We start from the raw sequence: 17,984 nt of genomic DNA on the forward strand, positions 1-17,984 counted from the left end.
CCGAAATCGTTGAACGCGATAACTTGAAACTTGCCATAGGATCTTTACTCAACGCCGCGCGCGAACTAAACTTAGAATCGATATCAATAAGCAAGGAAACATACAGTGGAACACCACGCATAAAATATTAAGAGATACGTTTTGGAATGAAATAACAAAAATTATAGTATGCACACATAAGGTTAGCACACCATCAGTCGAACAGAGACGCGAAATAATCATCGAAAACCATGCATCCACAATAGGAGACCATAAAGGAATCACAAAAACATACGAGAGAATTAAAGAAAAATACTACTGGCCACAGATGAAAAGAGACGTACAGAATGAAATTAACAATTGTCGTGAATGCCAGATAAAGAAATTAGTACGAATAAAACCATGTCAACCTATGTATCCTCACGGACACGTCTGAAAAGGCATTCAATAAAATTTCAATAGATATCATGGGTCCGCTACCCGTGACGAATTCCGGAAATCAGTATATACTCACAATACAAGACTTGCTCACAAAACATTCCACAACTATCCCTCTAAAAAATCCAGGCGCTATCGATGTGGCCTTAACACGACTTTATCTGCATTTACGGAGAGTCCAAAGCTATCCTGACTGATCAAGGTACACATTTTCTGAATAGCTTAATGAGAAATATAGCTCGAAAATTTAAAATCAAGCAGTTCAAGACTGCATATCATCCACAGTCAAATGGATCGATGGAACGCTATCATCATGTACTATGGGAGTATCTAAAACAATTCGTCAATACGAACAATGAATGGGATAAGTGTCTCAAAATAGCAAATTTCTCTTATAATACCAGTATACATGAGGGAACGCGTTTTACACCACACGAATTAGTTTATGGAAAGCTAGCTTGTACACCTATCGATAAGGATAATTTAGACAACGAACAAAACGAGAGTTATGCAAATTATTTAGAAAACTTGTATGACAAAATTTCGCGAGCACAGAGCATAGCTCACGATAATCTGATTAAGGCGAAACATAGATCTAAACAGTACTATGATAAAAAATCGAGAGAACGTAATTTAAGAGTAGGAGATAATGTATATTTGTTAAAGGAACCTATTAAAAATAAATTCGCTGACCAATATATGGGTTTGTTCGAAATTATACAATTGTTAGAAAATAATAATGTAAAAATATTGATCAAACATGGCAAAACCAGAATAGTACACATAGACAAGTTAAAGAGGAAAGGGAATCGGAGTCTCCACCTCGCTGAACCCCCAGGCATCGAAGAAGACATCACCGAAGACGAGCCTGAAGGGATCAGAATGCATTCAACTATCACAGCCAAAACATGGCCCTACACCTAATAGCAATCTTCATCTTACCAACCCTCACGGCCGCACTGACCGGCTACAATTGTGGAGGAAATGGACTGAACATAACCACATTGTCACTCCTCGACATAGGGAAATGTGACCTGGAACATATTGAACCTATCAAAACGAATATATTCATTCAATTACTCCAAATTTCAGAGTTCGAAACCATCAATGTCTATCAATGCAAACTCGAAATAGATCGAAGCGTTTACCACTGCGGGATGCATTCCCACGTATCGGTCATAACTGAAGGAAAAAAACAATACGTCAAAGAAATGGGAGCGTATAATTGTAAAAAGCTCCACGAAACAGGAACAGCGACATTAGGCAACGCCGTTGTTGATCGCCTCATCATTAACTCAACCAACTATCGCAGTGTCACACCGGCTGGAATCGCTTACAGCGACGGACGATGGGCCAGAGCACAATACACAGACGGGTATGGCACATGGGAGGACATAGTGGTCCAAGCTACCGTCAAAATTACTCTGAGAACATTCACAACTCCATTAAAAAGAACAACGGACAAAATCACGCTGAATTCAGAAACACTGAATTCATGCACAGCATCCCAAGGCAGATGTAATGATTATGACGGTACCGAAACCTATTGGACCATTCCACCATACGATAGTTGTCATTTCAATAGATATGATGTCCTGTATGAAGGGACAGCAGTAAAGTTGTCTCCACGAGATAACCAAACAGCACCTGAGATATATATTGTAACGACGGATGACACATGTTACGTCCGGAATGACGCAACATATTTATTTATATCCGGGCGAAATTGATTCGATTCTATCGAACGGTATTCACACCCGGCTGTATGGGGGAATATTTCGTGTAAAAATTTTTTTAATCTAGAAATTGTAAGAACCCTTAGCGGCAAATGGTTTTGATTAAGATTTTAATTAATGAGTAAATGACAGAAATCTCGAGCGGCAAAGATCCCGTCGGTTTAATCAGAAGGCTCTAGTTGTTTCATCGAGTATTTTGCCTATATAAATTATTTAGGAAGAAATTAAGTCTTCTGGAGAAAATAATTTCACGCGTTCCGATACTGTTATCGATATCTATAATCGTCGGATCTGGTAATGTGTCACGTCAAGCACGTAGACATACTTTAAGTTATTTTCAACAATTTCAGTACATAAAATTTTAATTATTACGTTCAATTCCATTTATTTCAGCGTATACATAAGAATATATTAAAAATAAAAGACGTGATGCGTCCCTGAAGAACATCCCTACCACGGGAGCCGCTGGTATCCCCTACATGACCACCGGGGCCCTACTATCGGTGTCTCCCACGCAAGCGCCGCCGCTCCTACCGGAGCGCCGCCGCACTTCGAGCCGCCGAAAACGAAGGAGCTCAGTGCAGAGGCTCCTTTGGCCAGTTCACATCGAGTCTCCAACCGGGAAGGTTCCTGGCTCGTGAACACATCCTCTCTTAGGATAGGGTGCGAGATATCCAAGTTAATTCTCGACACATTAGTGTGTTTCGATATTCATTTAAGTTTAATAATTCATTTTAATTCTAAGACTAGTGGGGTAAGTCATTAATATTTTAATGTTCATTATACTATTCACTTTTAATATCAAATATACGAAGTGAAAATTGAACCGCGAGTGATCATTAGCGAGTCCCACCTATCCTATCCTAGCAAAACGAATGAAACGACTGAGTTCGCGAGGATAAAGAGATCTTTCAAATCACATTACAAATTAAAATCACAAACAAATTAAAGAACCTGAATGAAAACATATTAGTTTGTTGTATCGATCTTCTGGATTGACGCTGTTACGTGTTTGACACGCCGGCGCCTCGACGAGGAACTATGACGATCTATAAATTCTAAATTCCAAATTCAAACTATATTTTAATTATCAAGGTTTCGTGTACTCGTGCATGCACCAAACGTGCGGCGCTCCTGAGAGTCGCCCGCGAGGCACAACACCTTGTCGGAATCGTGGATAGTGCGTAAAATAAACGCAAATTAATATGGAATATTGTGTTCTCATGATGCATTGAGTTGCGGCGCTCAATACAGAGTCGCCCGTGAGACATAACAAACCGCTGATAACGCTATCGCTTGCGTCACCAAGCGCATTCCTCAAGCAAAAACACAGCTTAGAGTCACGAAATAAAAATTCATAATGAATTATTACAGTAAGATCTCTTTGCGATGCCACTGAAACGCCGTCACCGTTCAGGCCGAAAGCAATCGTTGAAAAAACTCTTTAATAAATTGAACGATCGACTTCCTCGACATTTGCAAAACCTGCTTAGTGTTGAGTCAGGTTACGACAAAAACTACGAACAATTATTCTCCGGAAGCTTTTGGTCACCGAGGCCGCCTCCAATGTGGAAGCTGATCCCCATCACCTTCCGTACTCCGAGATTGCCGCTACTGCGGATGCTCGCCACTGATCCACGGAAGAAGAGATACATGGAAATCAGGAGTGATATTCTCTACAACTACTACTAAAGGTAGGACAGATATTATTGCTGCATGCACTTGAATTTAGAAAATCGCAAATGTGCAGGGAACGACTCGAGAGACCGCAAAAATTGAGAACTTCCCTTGCCGCAATTTATACGCATCGCGTAAGTCTTTGTCATTACTGAATTCGGTTACGGGTTGTTCGGTATCGCCAGTGATTATAACAACGCAGAACTCTTTTGAAATAAACAATTGAAATAAACAATTGCGACGCGTGCGTAGACGCCTTCATTGCTTTTCTAAACCATTTACGAGAAGAAAATCAAACATCACGTTTGAATCATTACCAGATCCGACAATTATAGACGTCGATAACAGCATCGGAACGCATGAAATTATTTTCTCCAGAAGACTTAGTTTCTTTCTACATAATTTACATAGGCAAAATACTCGACGAAACAAGTAGAGCCTTCTAATTAAATCGACGGAATCTTTGCCGCTCGAGATCTCTGTTATTTAATTAAAATCGCTGCAAAATTTTAATCCAGAACATTTGCCGCTCGAGATTCCTTACCATTCTCAAAATAAAAATTTTTTACACGAAATATTCCCCCGTACAGCCCGGTGTGAATACCATTCGATAGAATCGAATCAATTTCGCCCGGACATAAATACTTTGCGTCATTCGGGACGTAACACATTCTACTAGGACGCATTGGATAATATAGATGACTTCTCCGGCTGTGACTGCTTCGTATCCAGGGGCTTTCATTATCCGGAAAGCTATTTCATCTGGGGCTATGGTTGCCAATGAGAGCGCATTCTGGAGGATCTGACGCTCTAATGCACATTTCTGCTCCATAATGTCGTGATAAAGCCTGGTAAGTTGCGTCTTCACATGTTTCTCCACGTAAACGAATTTCGAATTCACGTAGAATATGTCTAAGTTGTTGACTGAAATCTGTGACTTAGATTTGAATGTGCGTCCTCGCTGTGTTTCTAGTATAACAAGCTTTGGGAGCTCGGTCTGCAAGAATCGGTAGCCACACAGGTTGAATTCCGTCGTTTTTGTCAAGGCGAACGTTGTATCTCCGGTGGTCACTGTATATACCACTGGGGCTGTTTGCTTAGGCCTCGGCGATAGTTTTATGGCCATGCACTCGTAAAGTATATCATACTGGTTGAAATGGCAGCTGTCGTCGGACGGTGTTTTCCAGAAGGTTTCCGTACTTTCGAAATCGACGCAGCTCTCCAGTTGCACGGGGCAGCGCGTTCCAGATAGCAGATTTAATGAGTTTGCTGACCGTTTGAATGGTGCTTCAAACGTCCTCAGTACCACCTTTAAGGATGCTTGTACTACCACGCTCTCCCACGTTCCGAATCCGTCCGTGTAATGTGTTCCGGAACAGCGGCCATCAGCGTGCGTTTGTCCGGCCACAGTGACGCTATGATTCGTGGCGTTTACGATCAATCTATCCACGAGGGCGGTTCCCAGCGCGAAAGTTCCAGTCTCGTGGATTTTCTGGCAGATTTGCCAGCCGACCTCTTTGATGTACACCTTTCGACCGTCGGATACAATTGATACGTGCGAGTGCATGTCGCAGTATTATATGGTCCGGTCGATTTCCATTCGGCATTGAATTATTGGCAAGCTCTTGAAATTGGAACTCTGCATGAGTTGTACGTGTCCGTGCTCTCTGGCTCCATCCTCGACATTACAGGCGCCGACGTCTAGCAACGACAAGGTTGTGATATTAAGTCCGCTGCCTCCGCAGTCGTAGCCCGTCAAGCCAAAGCCGAGCGTCGGGAACAATAGAAGCGTTAGGATTCGCTGTAGTTCCATGTTTCTAACGTGTGTCGACTGCCGCTTGGCTGCTCGCTCGTCTCCGGCTCTGATTGTGGTGGGGCATGGCGTGTGGGGCTCCGATTCCCCGCCTTCTTCAGTTTGTCCATATGGATAATACATAATTTACCTGGCCTTATCTCTAACTTAACATTATTATTACTTAGCATTTCCGCTATTTTGTAGAGACCGGTGTATTGTGGACTTAGTTTATTTTTCACAGGTTTCTTTAAGCATGTACACTCGGTCTCCCACTTCGAAGTTATGCCTTAACTCTTTTATCGTAGTATCGCTTCGATCTAACCTTCGCGGCATTCAGATTATGACGCGCGGCTTTGAGATTCACTTATTTTCGCATTTAGTTTGGGTAGATAGCCAGCGTAGCTTTCATCGCGCTCGTCTTCGGAGAAGGGATCGCTTTCGGGAGTACGCGCGACGCTCCCGTAGACCAATTCGTGAGGGGTGAATTTCGTTCCCTCATACGCTCGTGTTATAAGAAAAACTAGCTAATTTTAAATATTCGTCCCAATCGTGGTGGTCGTTGACAAATTGTTTCAAGTACTCCCAAAGTACATGGTGCGAGCGCTCCACGGAGCCATTGGACTGAGGGTGGTACGCAGTGGTTTTACACTGTTTAATTTTGAATTTGCGAGCTATATTACGTATTAAAGAGTTTAGAAAATGACTTTACGATCCTTGTTCATTAGTACCGCTCATGGGGCACCATGCACGCAGATGAATTCATTTACGAAAGCATCGGCCACGTCGATAGCCGAGATCCCCTTGAGAGGAATAGCTAGCGAGTACTTCGTCAAGAGATCTTGTATAGTAAGTATGTACGAGTGATCCTTGCGAATGGAGGGAAGTGACCCCATGATATCCATGGATATCTTATCAAATGCTTTGTCGGGTGTATCCGTTAGAATCATGGGCTGTCGGGTCTTTACTCTAACCAATTTTTTCAACTGACAACCTTCGCAATTATTTATGAACAGTGTTACTTTTTCCTTCAGTCTAGGCCAATTGTACTGTAACGTCCGGAGAGCCGCCATTCATATTTTTTTCCCCTTCCACGCATGTAATATCGCCTTAATATAATTCATCGCCAGTGACCGAGAACGGCCATTGGCTCTCCTGCCGTTCCGCCTAACATGGCGCGCCCCACCACTATTATGTTACATAGATGTAATATTATTTTAACCGTCTCTTTCAATAATTATAAATATTAACATTTAATAACACATGTATTCGATTATCCTAATTATAAACAACAATTTTTATTTGATATAATACACGAAATACTTCATAAATTATACTTTAAAAATATTTAAATTATAATAATAAATATAATGTTCCTTAAACATACTTAAATATAATACTTGCATTAATAATAAGATCATGTTAATGATAACGATATTAATTTAATTAATTGTAAGATTATTACTACAATAAAGTTCGCATTACTGTTACGTGCATCATCTCCAGTCAGCCACGCGCTGATTGGCCGACCAACGACCGCTATATGCACATCTAGCCTAGCTCCATAGTCTATGCCGCCGCAGGCACGCGCTACAACTCGCGGCCATACTCGTTCACTCTTGTGCGCGCCGTCAACCAAGTAATACATCGCTCCACGTGAGCGTTTCGCGACATACTCCTAAGTCGGTATCCTAACTCAATTTCTAATTTACTTTCAACTTCTAATTAAGTTTCTAATTAAATATCAAATTAGTAATCCGTTATTGTTAAGATTATTTACTAGTTTGTGTGTCAGAGCGCGAGTGTATTCTCTTTCCTTAAATAAATCTAGATTTTTGTGTAACCACGTGGTCAGTTAATTTCAGAATCCTCATCACCGCTTTTATCCGCATTAGAATAAAGCTTCGCGCGTGCAACTTTTAATTAATCTCCTGAATATAATAATATAAAATTCGAATCACCACGTGTTTGCTTTTTCATACGGTTCATCATCGCATCTACTAACGGAAGTGTTCACGAGGACACGAGGCAACTAGGTATTAATAGCAAGTCCAATATTGATTAATCGATTAATGCATAATTAAAGCTCGAATTCTGACCGTTTCTGGGGGCAAGGTGTTGTGCGTTATCCGCACTTACCACGAAGGAAACATCGGACTTCGAGTACGTGGTAGCTCCTGCATTCTGATGCGACGCCGAACCAATGCGTAATTGGCTCGCAGCCGAATGTAATATCCTAACCCTAATTTTTTAATTAAATGTAATATATACCGAAAGCCTCTGTCGAATGCCTAAGGCACGGAAAAATCGCGCGGGGCGTAGTAACGCTATACAACACCTCGAATACGATCTTCATGTGGCCGCGATTTTCACAACGCAATCATCGGCAAGGAGGTAACCTTTGACGGGGAGTACGAGCTCCTGGTGCACGACCGTCTCTGGGGCGCCCTGCCCGCGCAATCCGCACCAGCCAGCACCACTCAAGAACCCCGCTGCCAGCCGCGAATCTCTCTCCAAGACTACTTGCAGAGAGCTTCCAACGAAAGGTAAGTAGCTAAATTGTTAACAAATTATTATAAGATATATGTATACGCGTATATTTCTCGCGCTATTTTCCCTGTTGCGTCAGCCGAACGTGTCCGTGCAAGTTCAACGATCGCTTCTACAAAGGGAAAGCCTGACCGGAAGGGTTTACGACCGACCCCTTTGTTTTTTCTGGACATAGTTTTTGCCCCGTCCGACGATTTTACTCGGAAAATGCACTCTTAAATGCTTGTTTCAAACTTTCTAGCTCCGATAATATTATTCCGTAATATTCTTCAACGACATGCAAGGACGCGTTTTACCTTTGTGGATACCATTAATTAATTAATGTGATGTGCTTCCCTCGGTCTGATGCCACCCGCGGTTCGCGCACGCATCCAGTCGCCGTATTCCAACATCGCGTCGGTTCAGTGCGCTGCATTACTTCCTTCAATTATCGCCGCGTAAATAATTCGGCTGCCGACAATTATCCTAATAGCGCCGAGTTTCTCTGTTATCGTTGTAAGGAATTAATACCCGAGGGCACCCTCTCTTATCGCTTGGAATTAACTCATTCATTTCAATTCGGATTCACCGGGTCCCAAGATTTCTGCGAGTGTTGTCGTACCCCGCTTTCGTTAATCCGCGAAATCGAGCACTGCGACGCGTGTTCCGAGGTTTTCGTTATTGCCCTAGAAGTACTCGAAGAAGAGGGAGAGGCTATCGAACACGTCCGCGCTCGATATTATCTTGACAATACTAACGCTGCTTCAGACGTCATTGTCTCGCGCCGACTCACGAACTTTTCCGTCTCGTTATTTAACCGTGAAGAATAATAGCTAGACGCGATCGCGCTAATACTAAGGATTAGATTCCCTGCTGCTCAATCGTACGTTTATACTAGTGATCAGGGATTCGTACTCCTTAACTCCTTAACTCTTTCGAACTGCTGCTGGTAATTTGCCGCTCGATTGCTGGCGTCGCCAAGAGGCAAGCATATTCCTGCCTTTGTCCGGTGCCACGTAGTGATTTGCTTGGCAACATTGCCACCGCCCGCAACGTGACAGTACTGCGATTTGAGGCGCGCGCATTTTATTTATGCCTTTATGGTCTCCTATTGCGAACGCATGGTATTCTTCAATCAGGCGGATTCTATCCTCGGGGAGTGGAACAGTGATTTTATTACCGCATATCGATATTTCTATATCTTGGTTCCAAAATGCGTCACGAATAACCTTTTCTATTTTCCTTCACGGTACTCCATTCGTATCTCCCTTGCAGATAGATATGGATCCTATATCGAGTTCATTTATGACGTCGAATAGTGACACCACGGCCTCTCTAATACTTTCCAGCGTAGTTATCGCGGAGACATTTACTTCGATCGGCAATGCAATAACTCGCCATTTGCCGCTTTGCGTGACGTTTGCTCTGCTCAGCATGACGTCCCGCAATTTAAGCAGTAGTCTTTGTTGGCTGAGCATCCGTGCCCCTAAGTCGCAAAGTTCGTCTTGGACGCTCACAAATACCACCAGATTGTCGTTTCTACTCGTAAAGTTATCTCCGATTTTCTTTATTTTCGCGTGATGAAATTGAAACGGAGCGTTATTCGCGTTAAATAGAGATTCTTTGCTGGTGTCACTGTCGAGGTCCTCGTCGGGAGTGACAACGTGGGGGCGGGTTTCGACATCATCATCGGTTGACGAATCTTCCTCGGATTCGCTATTGTTCCGCCTCGCGAGATTCAATGTGCTCTCGAGGGGAAAGACGGGAAGAGCGGGATTTCGAGACAGCGTCTGCGTTTACATTTTTGCCGGCTCGATACACAACTTCATATTCATATTCGGCAGTAGTATGTGGGCTGCTATGGGGCGTCAAAACAAACCCCCACCACTTTCCCACTGGCGCCAGGGGCGTGGCCTCCAGCTGTCAAGATAGGGCCTCCACGTAGAAATAGAGCGTTCTGATTGGATTCTCCCATAGCTGCCCACGTGCGTGATTGGATGCTCCCAAAGCTGCCCGGGGTGTGATTGGTTGTCGAAATGCTAGACGAAAAGATAGGGGAGGGGATGAAAGTGTCTGGGTCCGTTCGGGTCCGACAAAATGGCGTGTGCAAAGATGACGGACACCTGAGGAGAATTTGTTTCGGGATCTGATCGGGGGTGCGATAAAATGGCGACAAGAAGGATGCCAGGGTGTTGAAGGGGGATCATATACCTGACTAGCGAAGAATGGAATGTGATGGGAAAACAGGAACGGACAAGTTCGCTTTAGAAATTTTAACGACCTCAGGGTTATACGAAGCTCTTATCCTATGACAAACACAATGTCTGCAAAATGTTTTAGATATTTTTAGCTTGAAGTAATGTAGCTAGGATTAATTTTAGGTTGGCGGGAAAATAAGAGGGCTGGAATTTAAGTTACAAAATCATTAAGTTTATTATTATTATTATGTAATACATCATTGTACATATCATTTCATAATAGTGTTGTTTAATATTTACTTATTCTTAAAAGTACAAGTTTGTATATGGCAGCACGTTATATGAGATTTATCGCATTTACTTTTTCCATGAAGAAAGATTTTATGAAATAATTGTTAAAACGAAAAACAATTAATCTATCATTATCTTCGTAATCTTCGCTGAATGTTTCGAGAAATTGTTTAAGATTATAACCGCGGGACAAATAATAAATAATAAAGAAATACGCAGCAATATTGCCCACAAGTTTCGACGGTTCCGCCAATCCATTCGATATCGTGGAAGTTTTGCGAGAGCCAGTTGTTTTCTTTTCTCAATTTTTCGGGTAATTCGGTGAACGGATATGATGGTAGCACAATCCAATGATCTACGAAAGCTTCGTTAACCCCGACGAGCGCAACTTCCTTCGGTATAAACTTTCCCTCGATGTCACGGAAACCTTGTATATCGACGATTATATCCATGATGTAGAATATGCTTTTTTTCCGAAGCGGTGTAGTTCATGTGTCGAATAAAACTGAAGCTGTTTTCCGTTGTAGTTCGAGTAAATATAAGGAGTGACCACAGTGGAAGGGTGAGGTTTCTCACCATTGGCTTTATCCGCTAAAATCTACAATGACTTGACGCGAAGAGTCGATTTCCATCGTTTTCGAACTCAGCGTAAAGGATACAATTAATCGTTGTTGTAATCGCCTTTTCGAATCGTACCTCTAATCGTAAACTTCCATGTCTGACAAGATTCCAATGTCCTGCGCAATTTGCCGATAGATCGGGAGTGAGATCGAAAGCGAAAAGCGTGAATCCATCGGCATAATCTTCTCTGCTTATGGAATTCCCCTCGTTTAGAAAATGGATGCCACGAGAAGAGGGTGTTATAAGCCTCGATGTAGAGCGGCTCGTCTTTTGAAAAATTTGGTTGCAGCGGTCTGCTCGGAATTTGCATGCCATCGGCATATAACGAGAAGAAATTTATGCCGTAATTTTTGAAATTAAATGGATTTAGCTTTCTATCGCCGTTAAACGCTTTGTTATCGACGAATCCGACTATTACGCGTTTTGGAAGCTGGCCGAGTATCGCGTTATCAATCGATTCTCCCACCACTCCTGCGTGAATCATGAACGTTTTAACTTCGACTCGTGTCAGAGGATACTTGGCGGTTGTTTTACTCAACATTCTCGCATGATCGAATAACACTTCGGAGCTTATTTTTGCTCTTCTTATGAGCAAACTAGCATCTAGAATACGTATTTTCGACGTTGAGTTGGCTTCCATAAGACAAAACGCATCTCTCGAGCGAACGAGTCTCATTCTAACCTCTACCCCATTAATTAAAAATTTATCCTGATTAAAGACGTCGCAATGAAGATGGCCTATTAGATCCAGCGAATGACCTCCTTGGACATATCGGGCGCGTCTTACGAGAGCTTGATTTGGGGTTCCCGATTCTAATAGCGCGTCCATATGACCGGGCTCGTCCGTGTCCCAGAGAGAAGAAGTCAGATGGAAAGTTTTTGCCGGTGAAGAATAATTTAACAATGCTTCGATGTACACGCGGTACGTGTAGGCGTTGTTCGGAGGTGATACGAGTTTTTGATTGAAGTATACATCGATCTGGTTGAACATCGAATGTAGTAGATGATTTACAGGGCCTACTTTGTTTCCTCCTGCCGCTGTTCCAGGGCCGGGTAAATTTTCCACTCGTACGCGAAGGCTTAGCATGGTATGCGTGAGATCTAGATAATCTTCTCCGTGTCCGGGTACGACGAATTCTAGGTGCGTCGTCCGCGAGCGAAGTTATCGGTTTGTAATAAATCCATTGTGAACTCTCGATACTCGTTTGAGTAGGTGGTAAACTGAAAAGATCGAGCTCACTCTTTAAACACTCGCTCGAATGAGTATGGAGAAAAGACATATTTCTCAAACTTACGATTCACACTCGCGTCAGTTAAGCGAATATATCGGATACGGTGCGCTTTTTCCCGCTATTTCGTCGATGTTTCGTCCGCTTTTTAGTTTTTTTCGCCTGCTTTCTTTTTCGATGATTTTTTATTCGGTTTTTTACACCGATTTTCGTCGATTTCTTTTTTTTACCAACTCGTCTACGTTTACGAACAGGGCTTCTCCCGGATTTACCGGTGCGTGCGTCGTGTCCTCCAAAGGGAAACTGAGCCACGCGCATTTTTGCGGATGTTTTATATCCCGATCCCTTCATTAATTCGCTTATATTTTCTCTGGCTTTTCTCTTGAGATTTCTACCCGATTCCTTGAGTCGCGTTTTAAGAGCTTCCTTGAACGGAGTATTGTTTTCAACATCCTCTATCACATCAATTCCGGCGCGTAAAGCTTCTTTCCCGAGTGCACGTATTCCCCTGCTTAGATAAGGAAGTGCCCTTTTAAATAATCCTCCGAGGAGACTCCCAATTCCGTGGCCACGTTGATAGGGTGAACCGACGAAAATTCGCGGAATTCCTCCTCCCCTACCTTCACCGTTCTGCCTTTCGTAATACTCGTCGTATTCCATAGGGTGATTAGTTTTTTCTCAAAGCTCCGAGACTTTCCAGCGCAAATGATAATTAACGGACACGTCTAAAGTGTAATGTGGCTATCAGCGTTCCGGATTCGAATGGTATTTTTTCTCCACGATGATCTTTTATATCTATTTCAATTTTACGGAATTTCGTTTGCAATGAAGTATATTGCAGAGTGGGGAAATATTTTACCAGATTCGTCCCGTACGTGTAATTACAGCCGGGTGTATCGATTGAAACGATTCGAAGAAGCGGACTCCGCGTATCGCCGATTATGTAAGGCTCGCAAATGTCGCAATAAGCGTACATTTTATCAGGGATACCGTGCCATAGGCTACAAAGTTCTACAGTCCAGAAAGATACTGTGCGTCCAACACCGATGGTATAACCGAATTTCAAAAACGGTGTTAATTCGTTAAAATCAGGTAATTTGTGACGGTAAATTGTGCCGGTCATTGGTGTTGATCTTCAATATTTGAAAAATATTAGCCGGCAGATTTATATAATGAACGAGAGTACAGTTGTCACATTCGATGCTTATACGGATATTACCACCTGAGCCTTTTTGTAGTTCGAAAGTAAAATGCGAATCGGCGCGTTTGCACTCTTTATTAATCGCGTAGATAAGTTCCTCTGTATTTTCATAAACCCTTGCTTGTAAGTGCAATTCTTTCACCGTAAACTTATCAGCTTATCATATTTTTCTCATCATTTTCGTTCTTCAAATCGACAAATCTAACCTTATTATCTCCTCGACGTACGTGGAAGAGACTGGAGGGAAATTGAATCTCGCTAAGCGCGACTTCCCATTCTCCGAATAAATGTACACTATGAGGTAATTGAAAGTACACTATGAGGTGTGGTGAAAGAAGAGGTTGTATTTCCCAGAAAATACTACTTACTGCTATCGCTCGGAAGAACCATGAAAAATTGCTCCTTCTCCATCTTTGAGAAAAGTTAAACTCGAAGCGGGGATCCAACTGTCGAATTTGTTGGGATATCCTTGCCAGCTAACTAGCACCTGTTTATTAGCACCGCGTCCTTTGCTCTTTATCACGCGCTCGACGATAAACTCTTCTTTCGCTAAGTTTTTATTGACCCGTGCTAATTCTTGTTCATAAAAAATCCCATCGATGTGTTCACCCAATAAATCGCACAATTCGTACACGCGGGGTTTTCGCCAATGGAGAACGCGACAAACTCGAAATATTTCCTCGCTCCACCGCGCTTCGTATCCTTTCTCGAAAGTGGCTTTCGCTCTACTGACGCGTACGAGATCGTTAACATCGAATTTAGCCTTTTGTTCTACTACTTTCGACGCCCCCTTCTCTCTCTCGCCTCTACGTCGCTCCATATTTTCACGTGCGATGCGAGCATTTTCTTTCGTAACGGTCGCCGGTTGCATCCTGATGGACGAATGGCGGGTGTGATTGTAAGCGCGCACGATATCTTGCAACACATCGATGTAACGCCGCGTGTTTTTATGCGTAAAATAGCGCCACATTCGCTCCTTCAACGTTCTATTGAAGCGTTCAACGACAGCGGCTTTGATGTCTGGATTGCGAGCTACGCGATAACGTATGCCTCTTTCTTTCAGAAAATCTTGCAGGCGTGCGATAAATTCTTTACCCTTGTCGGTTTGTAAGTACACGGGTGCTCGTCCATCGCTTCTCGAGAGAATGTTTTGGAAGCCTCTTGTCACGCAATTACTCGTTTTATCCCGCAGCGGTTCCACCCAGACGAATTTGCTAAATACGTCGATAATCACGAGCAGATAAGAAAATCCGTCGTTATAACTCTTGAGACTACGGAGTTCGATCAAATCGGCCTCCCACAGATCGTCGATATTCGTCACGTTGTAATGTAATCGTGGAAATTTTTGCCTCGAGGGGCGGTGCAGTGTGTACGCGTCTTGCGATTCGAGCCAGCGAGCTACTTCTTTACGAGAGAAATTCGGTTTAGCGGCATGCGCCAAGTTATCCGTTGCCGAATACCCCGCATAGTGCGCTGGATCGTAATACAAATTTTCAAGCCTGGTCATTTCAATTCACTCCAATCGAGTAAGCGTCTCTTTCTTGCCTGTCGAGAATCTTTCATGAAGGTTATAGGGATATTGTCTTTACGAAAACGCGACGAAAGAAACAACGCGCACTTCGCTCGCTCTACTTCTTCGGTCTTTTTTCCCTTTCTCATGCGTCGTACCCTCCTCGTCCCCGTCGTCGTCGTGGTCGTCGTCGTCGTCGTCGTCGTTGAAAGTTTTCTTGGTATTTTCGGGGTGGAACTCGCTCGTGGTGGTGATAATATCTTGACAAATGTAGTTGCTAACAATTCCTTATTTCCTACGAGTACAGCCGGGGTGTTCGTACGCAGTAATCGTGCAAACAGACCTCTTCCTATTGCTTTCACGGTTTTTCTTTCGCGCATCGCATCGTTTATCAGTTCCGTGATATTCGAATCTTTTATAACGTTACCCTCGATAGTCACGATTCTTTCTTCGTTCCAAGTAATTCTCGCGGATACTGCTTTATCAATCAAATGTTTCAAAAGTAAATGTGCCTTGGCACGAAAACTTTTCGGCACATTTTCTAATATTTTTTCGACGCTTTGCCGCTCGCGCCTACCCAAAGACTCGGCCCGTACTATATTACTTACATACTCTTCGAGATGAGGAGATTTGCTCGATGATTCGCGCGCCTGTTCGGCCACGTCTCTCTTCCGCGCATCTGAATTGTTCTTATCGGCGGCGTTACGCATCGAATCTTCCTTTTGCGTTTTATCAAAATGAAGATATCGCCAAAGTACTTCCTTATACAATTTCCATTTCTCGCTTACATCGCGCGGAGTGGGTGAATTAAGAATCCTGCTCATATCTGAATCGAGTCGTGATAAAGGCGTACCGGGTGTTTGTACGGAATTTAAATTTTCTTCCTGTATCATCTCCAAATTCTGTCGTGCGACGTTTTCCGTCGTGCCTATTACCGGATGTTGTTGTTGGAACCGTTGCTGCATTCTTTCGAGATTATCCGTGGAAATTAAGACCATCTTCTTTGCCCTTTCCATAACTCGATTTCTTCTTTTCTCTCGAACCCTCCGATAATTTTTGAAAATAGGAAGGATAGTATAGGTCCGATAAGATAAAAATCCGCCTCGCTGTAGTAATAGCTTTTTCTTACTTTTCCAATTACCACCACGTTTTCTCGCTAAGTGACGCAAAGTTGTTTTATATCTGCTTAGACGATTTTTTTCACTGCGTTCGAGCGGAACGTTACCCTTGAGAGTATTGAAAACGCACTCGCAGATACAGCGAATGAATTTTTCGTCTGCCCAGCCAGTAAGAAAGAGGTGCGCTGATTTTTGTTCAAATAACACAGCGCTTCGAGAAGACAGATATTTTTCTTACCGATCGAGCATTCCGCGATTTTTCTCGCATTAATCGATGACGTTCTCTTCTTCATCGCGAGGAACTCGCGCGACTGTCGCGAGAGAATGCGTGGACGATACTTTTATACGAACTTTCGGAAAAGGATCTGCGCGCTACATAAACGTAATTCGCTGTATCATCGGGAAATATGCTCGTGCGAAAACGATACTCGTCCGGCGTCGATTGTTTTAGATCAAGCAATAAATATCCGTGAGGTTGGGACGTGGCGTCGTGGTACGCTTCCTCGAGAAACTTTGAATCGTTCAGATAGACTTGACGAGCGAGATGACGAATTTGCGCGCGATCCCGGGGATTTTTGAAAACCACAAAGTAATTCGCGTTCAGAGATATGTCGCGTTGTCCGCGGCCCTGATGAAAGAAATTTTGTGTGATGAGAATTACGCTGAGATTTTTATGATGACTTCCCTTGGTAAACAGATCTACGATCGCTTCGCTCGAAGACGATTCCCTCATAAAATCGTCAATTATTATCAATTTCGGACGAGACGGATCGCTAGAATAATCTTCCGGACGCGGTAATCCCTCGTGAAATTCGATCGCTGCAACGAAAGCTCGAATTTCGTATTGAAGCTGTTGATAAGCATCCTGCCACTCCGCGTAATAAAACAAAATTCTTTCGAAACGTACATCGGCCATTTCGGATAAATGACGAAGAAATCTTTTCACAAAAATCGTTTTCCCACATCCTGTGGGTCCGCACACGATCGACGTCCACGGATGTTTCCACCGTACATCCATTTTACGAAATGGCAGATTCGCGTCTATGCGCGATTTCATAAAGGCTGATGGTTGTGAGGGGGCTGTATCCCAGCGACCGGGGGGCCCACCGCGGCGAAGATACGCTCGCATCAGCGTTTCCCCGCGAGAGCTAGCGAAAAACACCGCGGGACGAGCTGATTCACCCCCGCGGTGTGAGCAAGCTTATCCTCGAAGATGCTCGCGCCAGCGAAACAGCGTTATAAACTGGCCATATAGTTGCGTTAAAAAAATTAAAGATAAAATCATTTTTCTTAAATATAAAATATTTTTATATGAAATGAAAAATCTTTTTTAAAATTTGTTCTATATATATGTATATATATATATATATATATATATATATTCTTACCTTTTCTATAAAAGGTATCATTTTTATAAAAAATACAGCGAGAGTAAGAAATTGAAGAAATCAAATTTATTCTGTGCATGTAAATATGTTTATTTTTTTTTTAAATGGCTGAAGGAAGGCGGAAAGGAGTTATGGGAAAAAACATGTTTTAAGAAATATAATTTTTATAGATTTATTTAAAATAAATCGAACATCAATTTTATAAAAATAAAACTTCTTAATTTTAAAATTATAATATTTACTTAAGATATAAATTAATATTAGCACATGTATACAT

General features: G+C 42.7%; 3 protein-coding genes across 3 annotated transcripts; all 3 read right to left on the bottom strand.

Moving 5' to 3' along the window:
* Positions 1-11,301: 11,301 nt before the first annotated feature.
* On the bottom strand, positions 11,302-12,348 carry LOC148938147 (uncharacterized protein F54H12.2-like). The gene has a single exon (XM_089073569.1). The coding sequence runs from the start codon at positions 12,346-12,348 to the stop codon at positions 11,302-11,304; it is 1,047 nt and encodes a 348-aa protein (XP_088929695.1).
* A 1,713-nt stretch (positions 12,349-14,061) lies between these two features.
* Positions 14,062-15,198, bottom strand: LOC148938148 (uncharacterized). Its single transcript, XM_089073665.1, has one exon. The coding sequence runs from the start codon at positions 15,196-15,198 to the stop codon at positions 14,062-14,064; it is 1,137 nt and encodes a 378-aa protein (XP_088929791.1).
* A 1,410-nt stretch (positions 15,199-16,608) lies between these two features.
* Positions 16,609-17,337, bottom strand: LOC148938149 (uncharacterized). Its single transcript, XM_089073720.1, has one exon. The coding sequence runs from the start codon at positions 17,335-17,337 to the stop codon at positions 16,609-16,611; it is 729 nt and encodes a 242-aa protein (XP_088929846.1).
* Between the last annotated feature and the right edge of the window lie 647 nt (positions 17,338-17,984).

Source organism: Pogonomyrmex barbatus, unplaced genomic scaffold (assembly GCF_055798465.1).
Source record: "Pogonomyrmex barbatus isolate J1 unplaced genomic scaffold, ASM5579846v1 scaffold1, whole genome shotgun sequence".
NCBI classification, from domain to species: domain Eukaryota; kingdom Metazoa; phylum Arthropoda; class Insecta; order Hymenoptera; family Formicidae; genus Pogonomyrmex; species Pogonomyrmex barbatus.